The 15077-nt window shown below is 37.3% G+C and overlaps 1 protein-coding gene across 1 annotated transcript in view; it reads right to left on the bottom strand.

The window, feature by feature from the left end:
* LOC136858052 (probable multidrug resistance-associated protein lethal(2)03659) overlaps positions 1 to 15077 on the bottom strand; it is a 327592-nt gene that overhangs the window by 265106 nt on the left and 47409 nt on the right. The window contains exons 3-4 of the mRNA XM_068229848.1: positions 3749 to 3883; positions 2111 to 2315 (exon numbers count right to left, since the gene is read on the bottom strand). Coding sequence (XP_068085949.1) covers positions 2111 to 2315; positions 3749 to 3883 — 340 coding nt within the window. The remainder of the gene's footprint in view (positions 1 to 2110; positions 2316 to 3748; positions 3884 to 15077) is intronic.

The raw sequence follows: 15077 nt of genomic DNA, 5'->3' as shown, positions 1-15077 counted from the left end.
ATCCTCATTTTTCCGCATTGAAACTCTGTTAAAGGAGAACAATAACACTTTGAAATGAAATGGCGTATGGCTTTAAGTGCCGGGAGTGTCCGAGGACAAGTTCGGCTCGCCAGATGCAGGTCTTTTGATTTGATGCCCTTAGGCGACCTGCGCGTCATGATGAGGATGAAATGACAATGAAGACGACACATACACCCAGCTCCCGTGTCAGCAAAATTAACCAATTATGGTTAAAATTCCCAACCCTGCCAGGAATCGAACCCAGGACTCCTGTGACCAAAGGCCAGCACGCTAACCATTTAGCCAGGGAGCCAGACAATAACACTTTGATTTCCACCTATTCAATACATTAAAAGCAATTATAAAATTAGGATCTCATCCTCATTTTATTGCTTAATTGTTAAAACACAGGACATGTTTCGTTCAAATTTTGAACATCTTCAGCTATTTTTATAGTTTATTATGGTTAAGTTTGTTAACAGTAAACAATAAGTGTAAGTTCTAGAATAATGTTACCGGTTTAACCTTGTAAGAAAGTTTATAGCTGAAGATGTTCAAAATTTGAACGAAACATGTCCTATGTTTTAACAATTAAGCAATAAAATAAGGATGAGATCCTAATTTTATAATTGACCAGCATTTTACAATGACTATCACAAACTCCAATTTTAGAGTATGTACAAAAAGATAGGAACAATGAAAAGCAATATATATATCATAAAGATAATAACAGGCCAGGGTGGCAAGAGGAAGCAAGGACAAACCAGAAAACTCAGGACAAGGACGATCTCCACATCATAATACAAAGGGCATTCAATATATAACGCAACACATTTTATTTCTCGGCCAATTTCAGTTTTAAAAAATTGGAATCTTGTTTGGGACATCTCTGAATACTCCCGCTTCGGCTTGTAGAGTTTCATTAATTTCCGATACGTGGCAGCGCTATAACTAGCCTTCAAAATGGCATCTGTAATGGAGGTGTGTACCAAACAGAGAGCACTTACAGTGTCTACGCTAAAATGATGATGCAAATTCCAGATAGACCCCAGCCCAAACAACATCCATGTTAACAAAGCAAATGAATCATTTATTTAATCACTGTACCGAGGACTAGTTACGCTATATATAACGTAAAGCATGTGAGCCATTTCCATGCTATTTAAGAGGAAACCGAGTGAGTTAGGAGCGTGCATTCGGGAGATAGTGGGTTCAAACCCCACCGTCGGCAGCCCTGAAGATGGTCTACCATTTCCACACCAGGCAAGTGCTGGGGCCACGGTTACTTCCTTCCCACTTCTAGCTCTTTCTTGTTCCATAATCGCCATAAGACCCGTCTGTGTCAGTGCAATGTAAAGTTTTGAAAAATATATTCATTTATGTATGTATTTATTCACGAAGCACAAGATACAGCAACAATGAGCAGATTTCACTTGTACTGTCAACAGACTGATAACTTTCATGATAAAATATAGTATAACAAACATAACAAAAGATAACAAGATCAGGTACACAGCCTGCTAACAACTGTCCAAATCAAAAACCATGAGAATGTCCATGTTCATAGCCAAGCTGTCGGGGGTCAAGATGGCGGTATAACCACTACACATCAACTTACCCTTAAGGGATTATTTACACCCCTTTTTTATAAACTTTTATATGATGCTATATCAAGCTCTTGTCTCCTACTAATATTGTTAAAGAGAGTTGGAAGACAGTTTACGAAAGATCGTTGAAGTATTGAGTGCTGAGTAAGGAGAAGGTCTTTGATTCTGGTGGAGCGGGAAGGAACACAGAGAGAGAAGAGTGAGACAATGTGTTCCGAGTGAAAATGCCATTTTAAGAACCCATGGAGGAAACTCAGATCAGCTACCTGTCGCCTGATGTGCAGCGGTGACACATTTCTTGCACTTAATATCTACTGCGTAGACAGATTGCTGAGCTTGGGGTTTCTGATCCTAACAATTGCACACCAAAGAAGAACATCTAACTTGAACTGGCCTAACGTTAAGGTTAGATTTCTCTTAAATTACCAATGTCCGACTTAGTCCTACAGAGGACCCCAAAGGAAATCCTTCGCTATGGTGTTCAGCAGCAAGTTCCATCTTACCTTCCTGTAAATGAGAGAACAGCAGGCTGCTCGTATCCTAATTCCCGTGTGGAACGAGGCCACGACATAGTGGTTGTATAGCATCGCACCCAAAGCCATGAATACGACAATACCCCCAGCATAGACGAGAGCATCACTCCTCTCCATGGTACTGGACGGCTTGAAGTATGCCAGGAGCTGGCCCAGGAGGAGGGGCTGACTTAACCTGAGTCAAAAATAAACACAGTATATTTACATCTGCAAATACATTCATGGTTTCTGTGATAACTTGAAAAAACAGTATCAAAACTAACATTTCCATGACCAAAGTATTTGATATGTATGTACCATATTTACTCACACAATTTTCCCTCCCTGATTTTTAGAATGAAAATTCAGGGGGGGGGGAAAAATGCATATTATCCCCCCCCTCCCATTTTACCTACGGTTTCCATTAGTTGCGAACCATGGACTTATCTCGTCTTCGCGATTCATGCAGATGTATGGAAATCGGGAACTAGTTTGGAAATTCCAGTTCATGTTTCCCATGCTAGGAGAGGAGGAAGTGTACTAAACATTCTCCAGCGCCCGGGGTCAGAACACGCCCGTGGCTGCTAGCCATAACTCGCCCTTGTTATCAGCTGTAACTCGCACACGTACAGTAATTGCTTTCAGCAGTGTTCTTACATGTGAATTGTTGTGTGAAGTGTTTGTTATTGATGTGATGGGGGAGAAAAACAGTACTTACGATGCACAATTTAAATTGTCTGTAATAGATTTAGCCAAAAATAACAGCAATCGTGCTGCATCTCGTGAATTTTCCATAGCACCATCACACGTGCATTACTGGTGGAAGCAGAAAGAACAATTACAGTGTACCAAGAAAACAATATAATTTTGGGGACCAAAAACCGAGTGATTCATCACAGATGACTTCAGAAGAAAGCGACAATGAATGACACGGTAAGTCTATTTCTTTGAAAAAAAAAAAAATACATATTAGTGTAGGCAATTTTACAGATTTTACCCTAATACAGTACAGTATTCTAATTTATTTGAGGTATCTGGCCCCTATCTCGACCAAATTCTCATGTGACATTAAAAGACGATGATTTCTGTATAATTATTGCTAGGGAATGTATTGTTGTCTTTGAATTTGTAATAAAATTGTGTTATACATATTTTTTATTATTTTGTACTATTTTAGGGATAAATAAATTTTGTAACTTAAGTAAGGTAATTATGTTCTTTCCTCATTTCCATTTTTAATTTAGATTTGCATAACTTTCCCTCCCCATTTTTTAGATTGAAAAAAGTAAAAAGGGAGGGGGGGGGGATGAATTACGTGAGTAAATAGGGTATGTATCTATGTCCTGTTGGTGTACAGGATTGGGTATGAAGTGAGATGAATCTCTGCAGAGAGTTTTTATGATCACATGTGAACCTCATCAGAGGAGTTAATGAGATGAAATGAATGATGTCATATACTGTATGATAGCAGGAAGGGGTCTGTTCAAGGCTTAACGTCTCCGTCCAATGGAGAAATCACCATATGAACACTGAAGAGAGCTTTGGAATTGAATCCACGCTTTTGGCACGCAATCTAGTGATTAGACCGACCTAGTTGGCACTCCCTGTTAGTAACACGAGGTAACATACCTGACAATGAGGTCATTGGCCAGGAGCAGGATGCCACGCTTGCTGAACTCCCATGCATAAGTATGAAGAAGAGCAGTTCCGAGGGAAGGTTTCTTCCCTTTCTTCTCGGCTCGTTCCACCTCTCTTTCCCATTGACTATAACAACAACAACAACAAAAACAAGATTGGTAACCTTCATTCATCATAATACAAGCTTGCACAAAAGACCATAGCATTTTCCTCATCTCAAATCCGTAAGAGCTTTTACAAACAATGCGAAGACCATTTGTGTTCTATTCCCGCACGGCCTTTGTTTACAGCTAATGAAAATTAAATATCCTGAAACTATTGTTACAGCATTAGACTTCCTACATTATTAACCTGCATCCACTCGCACTGATGTCAAATTGGCTACCTCTTTGCATTTTGCCGCACATTTCCTGCCAGAGAGTTCAGAGAGGCCTTGGAGGAACAGGTATTCGTTAGTTAGTCATTTGATAGCTAGTTGGCGCTCAATTTCAGCCCATCCATACCTTCCCACCATCTCTGTACAGCCCGAAAGCTGATGGTGACGGCTAATCTGCCGTCTTGCAAGCGCAAGCGACAACTATCTTTCCAGCTCTCAACAGAAGATGTAAGTAGATATTTACTTATTTTTGCTAGTACTTTGGAATTATTTTCATCTTTAGATACAGTAGTGTGGCATAAAGATTTTCCGTGTTAAGATTTTTGCTGAAATATGGCTTTTCTTCTTTTGCTAGAAAACACTAACTGTCAGTTACCTACTCTTTCATTCAGGGCTTAACAATACAGCAATCCTCAAGACATTTGTCGAATTCTAAAGAAAATGGGGAAGGAAGAAGGAGAAGTAGCAGTTCCCAAGTTGTGTTACTATTTTGTATCATACATATCACTAAATTTTTCCTTGGAAAAATGTAAAAAAATAAAGAGGCAAATACATAGATGTTAACCCCTCTTTACTTTTTTCTGTAAATATATATTTCCTTCTGGGTGAAATAAAATCGAAGGACTGAAAATGTGTAACCATTTTAGTAACCATAAGGTAAGGAGAACTGAATTTATTTTGAAGAATTCTGTCATTTATGTAATAAATATTTCTGTAAAGTACTTAATCAAGATTTTTTGTTTTAAAAAATGAACTTGTGAAGTTTTGTTAGAGTTGCAGTTCTAATTATTTTGAAATGATGTGGGCGAACTGGAGAAAAATTCATGAAGATGGTAAAAAGCATTGGGTGGCCAAATCGCTGTCCGTGCGAGTGCGAACGTGACGCCAGGCAGCGCGATCGGATGAAGGTTAAGATTCACCGATGTTACTGAGCTCCACCATGAAGACTTACCATAAAGAATAAGGTACATGATGTATACTGGTAATCATAAATGTTCTGGAAATTTCATGGCTTACAGAGGTGTAAGAAGCTGCTGGAGTGAATGGGTGAACAAGGAATTAACCAGAGCATAAGTTTACACTGTTAAAATTTGAATGAAGGTTCCACCTATTCAATACTAAGTCCACCTATTCAATACTAAGTATTTAGTATTGAAAGGTGGAACCTTCATTCAAATTTTAACAGTGTAATCTCAGTTCAATACAGAACAAAATGAAGTTTTAAACTTTTAATGATTTAGAGAATAAGTTAACACAAATTTCAAAATTTTATTTCTTTCCTTTTTTTTATATATATATTAAATCTGATAAATAGAAGATCTGACTAAACCATAACAATATTATAACAAGCTCATCAGCTCCAACAACAATGACTTAGAAGTCCCCCAAAAAATCAGGTACAGATTGAGAGAATTACAAATACTAATTTCCACAGAAACAAGGGAGTCTAGGCTCCAACTATATCATAGTCCAGCCTTACAGATGCATCAGTTTTTAATAGCGCACTTCCTGTAGGTTGTTCTTAATTAACGTATTTACACATCGTTGCCCTAATGAGGGCTTATTTATCGCTCAACAATTTGTTACACACTGGTCGGTAAACAAGTAGCATATAAACAGGGGCAATGAGTACCCATAGTAAATTGCCTTAATATAAAAAGAAAAGGTTTAAAATGATTGGCTATGAACAAAAGGCTGGGAGGCAAAACCCTTGCACTCCTTATAGAATATCTTAAAACCCTAAGTGGGCTTATGGCCCAAAGATACAGAGGCTGAGTCTATTCTATGCCGGGGTGACTAAATGAGAAACATTAATTCCAAAAGAGAGTTTAGAAATTTAGATGATTAGAAAACTTTAGTCACCCCATACCAAGTTGAATGGGAATCAGCAGAGTGTAATCACTCTTTGTTACCTTCTTACATTACATATTTCCCAGTAGGGAATAGAACCAAGTCCTCAGACTGGCCAAAAATTTTACATTTAAACCAGCAGGTTTAGAAATTTACATCAAATAAAGAGGCTTGAAACCTTTCCCTCAAGCTATCTGCCGGAGCTATGACATGTTATGAAAATTCTGCCATTGCTTTGAGTTGCTGGACCTTCCGAACGCTGACCACAGCCCCTGCCCCCAAAGAACATGCCGCACTCACTAAACTGGAGCGATGAAAATGATAATACAGCCCTAAAGCACCCAGCATTTATAGTATTTTGAGGGGAATTTTCCAGAACTCTTTACAGATAGGCAGGATTCCTGTACACACTCCCAATTTGAATTGGCTAGCAGAAATATTTACAAATTTCTGACTGGTTGATAGCTATTGAAGAAGGAAGCAAGAGAAGTGTAAACAACTTTGATACATTAAAAAAAACCTAAGAACCAGGTTGACACACCTCAAAATTACAAATTTCTTTATGGAATAATTATAGTTTACCCCGAAAGATGGAGCAATTAAACCTGTGGTAGAGACATCTAATAGTTGAAAACCCAAGTATCTTGCATAACAACAGTTGAAGATAGATAACATAGATGGTTTTATAGAATCATAATCTATTATCCTCATTTCTGTATTGATTGGTACTATAATATAAGGAAAATTGAGAAGTCTCCACCTTATCAATACATTATTTTATTTACTCTAAAGTGGTAAAATCATTCAATACCGGTTTCAATCCCTATGGGATCATCCTCAGTTGACACACAATGAAATATTTATAAAAACATCACATGTAAAAGATTGTATCTGGTAAGACTAGTTCAATTAAATTAAATGTGAAAGTTGTTAGGTTGTTAGTGAGAAAGTATTTGTATGTGTGTGGCACGTGACCACACTATGTCTAGGTTGATAAACATTGAGGAGATCTTACATTTGTTCTCAATCATTGTTTAGGATGTTACATTCAGTATAGTTGTTTCATATTGATTAAACATTTAAAATTGCTTATAAAAGAATGTGTCTATCTTTGGTTTGAATGGCACTAATTGGTTTGAACCTTAACGTCACATTACAGAACAGAACATAAAGTAAAATTTTTATATACACATTATTAATTGTGAGTCTATTATGAAGTCTTAAAAATATTTTATTGCTTTAGGTATCTCACTTCATTGTATCTGTTTTTGTAAAATGTCAGTAGGACTGTTTGCACTTTTTAAATGTTTGAGGTATTTCACTTTTATATGTAAGTCCAATTGGAAACAAACATGAAAAAGCTTGTTAAAATGATACCTTTTTGACTAGAAACACTTGTTATATGGTACCTTATGTGTCCATTTTTGTGCATTAGGTCTATATTTGTTGACATCAGTACAATAAAATTATTATAATCTATACTATATGTATAAAATATGATCTGACATGACAGGCCGTTAAAATATAAAATATTAATCTAATAGGATAGGACCAAATTTCTTATTGGTATTGTTGTATTTTACCACTTGCGCTAGTAAAGTACATGATATATAATATTGAGGTTAGAGCTTATGTTGTTTTTCATCCGTTATAATTTATAAGTTGCTACTTGTAATGAAGTTGTCTTGATCTATGAATGTCGTAGACAAAGGCTGCATATGTTGTTGCTGGGTTAAATGGTGCCGGTTGTAAGTTTGATTCGATTTGAGTGTCGTGCAACTTGATGGAGATTTGAGTTGCACTTTATTGTGATGATAGTGTAGAGGCTTCAATATATTGTAGGATGTATGTATCTGTAAACAGAAATAATATGTGTAAGAGATAGTGTATTGTGGAGATGTGAAAAGTGAGTTATGTGTTGCATTACTTGCGTTAAATGTTGACGCTGTGTGTTCTGCATGCCTGCCTGTCGGGATCTGTTGCGTGTTATCTTAGGGCTGTAGTTCGCAGCGGCGGAGGGGAGGTTGAGAAGGATGGGTGGAGCGCTTGTAAGGGGAGCGGGGTTATAGGAGGGGAGATCTTTGAGCGGTTCATTCGTATGTGTATGTTGTTGTTTGTTGATTCTTTTTAAGTAATATTTTGATAGGAGGGGAATAACTGTGTCAAAAAGAATACTGTTTTTATCTGTGTTTTCGTTTAAATTGAAATTTGGGTTAACGTATTGATCTAGGCTTATGTAGAATTCTTCTAATATACTGAGTAAGGGGTTTTTGGGATTGGTATTGAGAATTTGCATGTCATTATTTATATTAGTAAATTTGTGTTTTTGATCGTTGATATGCTGTCCCATAGCTGAAAAGTGTCTGTGCCTAACTGCATGTGTGTGTTCATTGTATCGTATTGAAAAATTTCTTCCGGTAAGCCCTACGTAGCTGGCTCTGCAGTCATTACATTTCAGGCGGTAAACACCTGAGTGGTTGTATTTGTTAATATTATTAACTGTTTTGGAATTGTATAGTATGTTATTATTACTGCGTGTAGTTTTGTAGGCTATTTTAAGGCCTTGTTTAAAAAAAATGTTAGTTATGGTGTGTATGTGGTTGTTGTTGTAGGTAAATAATACAAAGTCTTTTTTATCTTTTGTGGTTCTGGTTAACTTGGTTTTTGATTGGTTTTTGATTTTGTTAATGATTTGGTTTATCATTTCTCTTTTATATCCATTTTGTTTGGCTATTTCATGAATTAGGTTCAATTCTTTAAGTCTTTTTTAGTGAGTGGAATATTGTATGCTCTGTTTATCATGCTGTAGTATGCAGCTTTCTTGTGGGTGTGTGGGTGGGTAGAATCTATTTTTTTTTGTGTTGGATGTATGGGTAGGTTTCCTGTATATGTTGTATGTTAAATGGCTGTTGTGTCTAGTTATGGATATGTCTAAGTAGTTTATGGTATTATTGTTTTCAGTTTCCATAGTGAATTTTATGTGATAGTCTATTTTATTTAGTTGTTCTAGGATTTTGTTTTCGTTAGTATGTCTGTTGTCTATTATAGTAAATACATCATCGACAAATCTACACCAAAAGGGAATGTTTTCTATTTCTTGGATTTCTTGATGTTCTGGGTAGTCTATGTATATTTCAGCTAGTATACCTGATATTGGTAATAATAATAATAATAATAATAATAATAATAATAATAATAATAATAATAATAATAATAATAATAATAATAATAATAATAATAATAATAATAATAATCGTATGGCCTCAACTACCGTGTGCAGACATTTCAATTTGATGCCATCTGGCTGTCTGCTCGTCAATTTCGACGTTCCGTTTTACTCTAGGCCACCACTAGATGGCAGACCGAGTAAACTGAAACTCTCTTGGGCGTCTATGGCTGAGATTTAATGAATTTTGTCGGGCAAACACCAAATGTGTCACCAGAGATTTTTTACATGCCGACATCGTACGACATGGAGTGTCGAATGGACTTTTTTCCGCCCTTCAAAAATCCGACTACCTCTGCCGGGTTTGAACCCGCTATCTTGGGATCCGGAGGCCGACACTCTACCGCTGATCCACAGAGGCAGCTACCTGATATTGGTGATCCCATGGGTAATCCTTGTTGGTGGTATATAGTATCGTGAAATTTAAAATAGTTATTGTTGATGGCAAAGTGTAATAATCTTATAAATTCATCTACTGTATTTCTAACTTGCTTAGTTTACTATGGTTTTTGAGATTGGATTCAATGATTGTTATGGTTTTTTGTGTAGGTATACTGGGATACATGTTTGTTATGTCATATGTTGCTAATTTGTGGTAATGTTCTATTTTTATATTCTTGGTGATGTTGCAAAATTCTATTGAGTTTTTTATGGTTTTCTTTGCTTGGAAAGCATAATGTTTTTTGAGAAATTTTTGGATGAATTGTGATAATTTATAAGTAGGGCTTGGTCTGTAGTTTATTATTGGTCTCATAGGGATATTATTTTTATGGATTTTTGAGTATGCTTTGGCAGTTGGTAATCCTGGGTTCATTGTGATCAATTTTGTAGTTTCCTGTTCATTTAAAAGGAGGTGAGTGTTTTTTTGTAGTTTTTAAGTTCTTTTGAATACTATTGGTGGGGTCTTTGGTCTTGATTTGGTAGGTTTCATCTTGGAAACAAATTTTTGTTTTTGTTATATATTCATCTTTATTCATTATGACTGTTGTGTTTCCCTTGTCTGCTTTAGTTGTTAGCAAATTGTTTTGTTGGATTTTGTTTTTGAGTTCTGTAATTTGTATGTGGTTGATGGTATCTTGTTTGTTGGTCTTTTGACTGATTCTGTTAATGTATTGTGGTAATGTTTTTTTTATTTCATATCTGATTTCATTTTGTTGTTCTTGAAGTATTTTGTTTATGGCATTTTCGGTTTCAGTGATGATAGTAGTGATGTTTTCAAATACTGAGTCATTTTTCCAATTGTGTTTGGGTCCCTTGCTCAGTATAGTAGATTCTACTTCATTAAATACTGTATTAGTATACTAATACTAGTCTTACCAGATACAATCTTTTACATGTGATGTTTTTATAAATATTTCATTGTGTGTCAACTGAGGATGATCCCATAGGGATCAAAACCGGTATTGAATGATTTTACCACTTTAGAGTAAATAAAATAATGTATTGATAAGATGGAAACTTCTCAATTTTCCTTATATTATGGTTTTATAGAAGGCGCTCAGTTTAACTGGCCGGAGAAGGTGTATCCCTAGTACAACAAATATAAAATGTGAAATACTGCTCATTATGATCAAGGTAAAGAGTCAAGTACATGATCGTACCGGCAGCTGCACACAACGTATGACCCTACCGTCAAACTCTTGCATGATTTGAACAATTGATGGTGAATCAAGTTGCTGGTGACATGGTCAATGAGGGAGATGCCCATTGCCTAAATATCACTGATATGTCCATGATGGTAAAAGATCTCGACACGGCACTTGAGAAGGCAAGATTTTGTGATGCAACGTGACTTCCGATGAGGCCTGGAGCGGGTCTTTCTAGCTGATGCCCATGGGCAACCTGCACAGTTGGGTGTGGTGGTGGCGGCAATGAGGTAGGGAGAGGGCGAAACCTGAAAGTGGCACATGGGCTACTCCTATTGAATAACACCAAGATGTCTCCTCAAGGCTTAACGTCTCCATCCGACATATGCATCGCCATCAACAGCGTCACATGCCCTCACTTTGCCGAGAGGTTTGGAATTGAACCCATGCAATACAGTGACCTCTCCAACACCAACATTCTGACACTGAAGACTTTTTCCACCAACAGGACTTGAACCAGCTAACCACGGTGTCAGACTTTAAAGACTTGACACCCTAACAATCATGCCCAACAGGTAGGCAAGGTGATGCTTGAACAGGTGTTTGACTCATTGGGAATTTTGCAGATGGAGGCCATTCTATAAGGAGCAACAGCAAACAAGAAAAGCCTTCACAGTCTATGCAATTTGATTTGCAGTATGAGCCATGTCATAAAAAGAACTGGCTGATGCTTCATGCAATTGTTTTATCATGACCTCCATACTTACCTGGTCATACCTGATGGTATAACGGTGAACAGGTTGAAAAGTCAGACTGTAAGTTCCAGCTAGAGCAGGGGTGCTCAGCTGGGCGCCCGTTGAGGGTAGCCCAGTGCGGCCGGGCTGGCATGACGTAAATGCGTCACAGTGAAGCGAGGGAGCAATGACGTTCACTTGTGATTACAAAGCTCTCCTTCACTACTCTGAAATGCTGATTGGGGTGCAATATTTAAAACAAAGCACTATAACCGCAATAAAAAATCTGACCTTTTCAAGATATTCCAGGTTGATTTATACTGCACTCGATATAAACAGTCAGTTTTATTTTCTTATACTTGTTCATTCAAAGAAAACTGGCATGTTATAATTCTTTCGTTACAATCTACAAAGGTACAGGGTTTAAGCGTACAAGCTACAATTTACAATTCCTTGGATGGACATGACAGAATTTCCATTTAAAAAAAAGTAGAATTCCTATTATTCATTAAGCAAGAAATAATATAATTACATAATTCAACAAGTTTACTGCTTGATTTTGCACAGTGTTGTTGTGTTTGGCGACTTTCTCTGTTCACTGAATTTCTGAAAATTGTACAGTATTTAAAATTTAACAGGCGACCGGTGATACTAACTAGCCTCTAAATGGTGAGAGGGAGTTTCATCACAAGTGAAGGAGGACATAGATATTTACTATCCAAGATTAAAGTACAACAACAACGTAAATATATCTATCAGACAGATACAGTATGCTTTCAAATACATAACCTAACTGATGTTATTCACGGTAAGCATGACTGGACTGTTGGTGAGTTTATCAGATCATTTACATCCAAACAACCACAAGCCACAGCTTATCCACCTTAACTCTGTATTATATTAGAAATGTTTCTAAAGCATCTCTTAAAATTTAATAGTGAAAATTGCATTAACGTAAAGAAATAAATGAATACTGGATTTAAAGCCACTATATATATTTATTTAATGAAGCCAAGCTTTCAGCCAAATTGCATAGGCCTTCATCAGGGGATGTTAAATTCTGCCTCCTACAGTGAGCAAAGAAATACAAAGGACCGTGGAAGTCATGACCGTACTATCCACGGCCTATCCCCCTAACTGGACTCAAGGTTCATCATGCTAATTCACCTCCCTCTATCGACAGTTTCATGAGGGCACCCTGCAGTTCCATGGTGGTATGTATGTATTTCTGCAGTACAGGTCTCCATGTATTCTACAGGGTGACTGACGGGAATCTGACGTTTTTGACATGGCTAGTACTCTCTCGGTAGGAGGAGTGGGGAGCGGAATTGTCAAGCAGGACACTCGCCATGCGTTGCTGTTTCAGTAGCTATGGAGCAGTGGTCGGTTGAACACTGTATGTTTGTGTACGACGCATTTGTGCAGAATGGCGGGTCTGTTATAACAGTGCAGCGACTTTTTCGTGTGCATTTCAACCGTGGGCGTCGTGGTGCCGTTCCCAGCCGCAACACAATTCTCAGTCTTTCTTTAAGATTGTTTGCACAGATTCACGGCTCATTCCGAGTTCGCGAGCATGTTTACGCGCTGAGCGCCCAGGGCTACGCGTCACCGCGGCTCTCACACGCTCGATGTTTTCTGGTTTCTTGCTGTCTTAGTTGGACCTGGTGGCGTCTTTTTAACAATAGATCCTGTTGTCCGTACATTATTAACCCAACTGAGAATCGTTGAAACGAAAAAGTCGCCACACTGTTATAACAGACCCACCATTCTGCACAAATGCGTCGTACGCAAACATACGATGTTCAACCGACCACTGCTCCATAGCTACTGAAACGGCAACGCATGGCAAGTGTCCTGCTTGACAATTCCGCTCCCCACTCCTCCTACCAAGAGAGTACTAGCCATGCCAAAAACATCACATTTCCGTCAGTCACCCTGTATAACTTGAAGCCGTCTTCCCTGTAGATGTTATTTGGGCGCAGCTCTATCTCTATTGCTTTCCTTACCAGTCAAGCATAGAAGTCCTTTACAGGCATGATGAAGTAAGGTACACTGTAATTACCTACGTGTTATATAAGGAATGAGCCGCTAAAACCTATTTTCATTACTTAGTAAAAATCATAATTCATTACGTACATTATAAAAATATTTCAGGTTGTAGACCTAACTCAATGCTCTCCCCACAAATTTTTGTCAGCCGGGCAGCAGGAATTAGGTCATCACACCTGTAAAAGACTTCTATGCTCGACTGGTAAGGGAAGCCATAGAGATAGAGCTGCGCCCAAATAACGTCAACAGGGAAGACGGCTTCAAGTTATCGAATACATGGAGACCTGAACTGCAGAAATACATTCATAACACCACCATGGAACAGCGGGATGCAATCACGAAACTGTCGATAGAGGGCGGTGAATCACAGCACGATGATCCTTGAGTCCAATTAGTGGGGTAGGATATGGATATTACGGTCATGACTTCCATGTTCCTTCGAATTTCTTTGCTCACTGTCGGAGGCAGAATTTAACATGCCCTGACGAAGGCCAATGCAATTTGGCTGAAAGTTCATCTTCATAAAATAAATATATGTATTGGCTTTAATCCAGCATTCATTTATTTCTTTACGTTAATACATTGAGCCACGAAAACCTACGTTTATTACTTACTGAAAATTGTAATTCATTACGTACATTATGAAAATATTTCAGGTTGTAGGCCTAACTCAGTGCTCTCCCCAGAAAGTTTTGTCAGCCGGGTGGCAGGAATTAGTTTCTGGGTGGGGGAATACTACATAAGAAAAAAAAAATGATAACATTTCAATTTATTCCCCTCAGGGCATTGACAGTAATATCCGACAGGTAAACATCAAAGTCAAATAAATATTAAAGTTTATTTATTCCACCCGTTCAATACATATAAAAAAAATGAATTAAATAAAATTATAGGGACATGTTTCGCCCTTTAATTATGGGCATCTTCAGCCTTAATCTCAAACTGAAAGTTGATTAATCAGGTACCTGATTGTAATTAAATTATGTATGAATGTGAAGGAAATGTTGGAAATGTGCAAAATGGTTGACAATTGTTATGAAATTCTTAATATTAGGCCTTAATAAAGTCTAAAATACAAATATTCGTAAAATTATACACTTTCTTGAATGTAGTTAAGAAATTCTTGAAATGAGGCCTTAATGAAGTTTAAAATACAAATAGTCATGAGTTTATACACTAGAGGAAACTTTTGGATCTTAAACAGATTGAATGTCACTATAATAATCACATCAAGTGGGGTTTGTAATAAATGTGAAGTGATAAAACTGTAGTTTTCTAAAAGCATGAGAGAAGAAGACTGCTTGAAGGTAAGTTGCTGTGTTAAATGTTAGCAGGAAGGAACGGCTGTAGTCTCTTGTGTAGAGTCGTAAGGGAAGTTTGGATTGAAGTCTGTAACAATAGGAGATTTACATGTTAAAGAATGAATTTGAATGAAAGGAGAGTTTAAAGAGAAATCAAAGTGTGTAAAACCACTTACCTCTTTATTAACGTTGAAATT

Source organism: Anabrus simplex, chromosome 1, assembly GCF_040414725.1.
Source record: "Anabrus simplex isolate iqAnaSimp1 chromosome 1, ASM4041472v1, whole genome shotgun sequence".
Lineage (NCBI taxonomy): Eukaryota > Metazoa > Arthropoda > Insecta > Orthoptera > Tettigoniidae > Anabrus > Anabrus simplex.
Note: the sequence above shows the minus strand (reverse complement) of the source record. Positions and strands in the feature narration are given on the sequence as shown.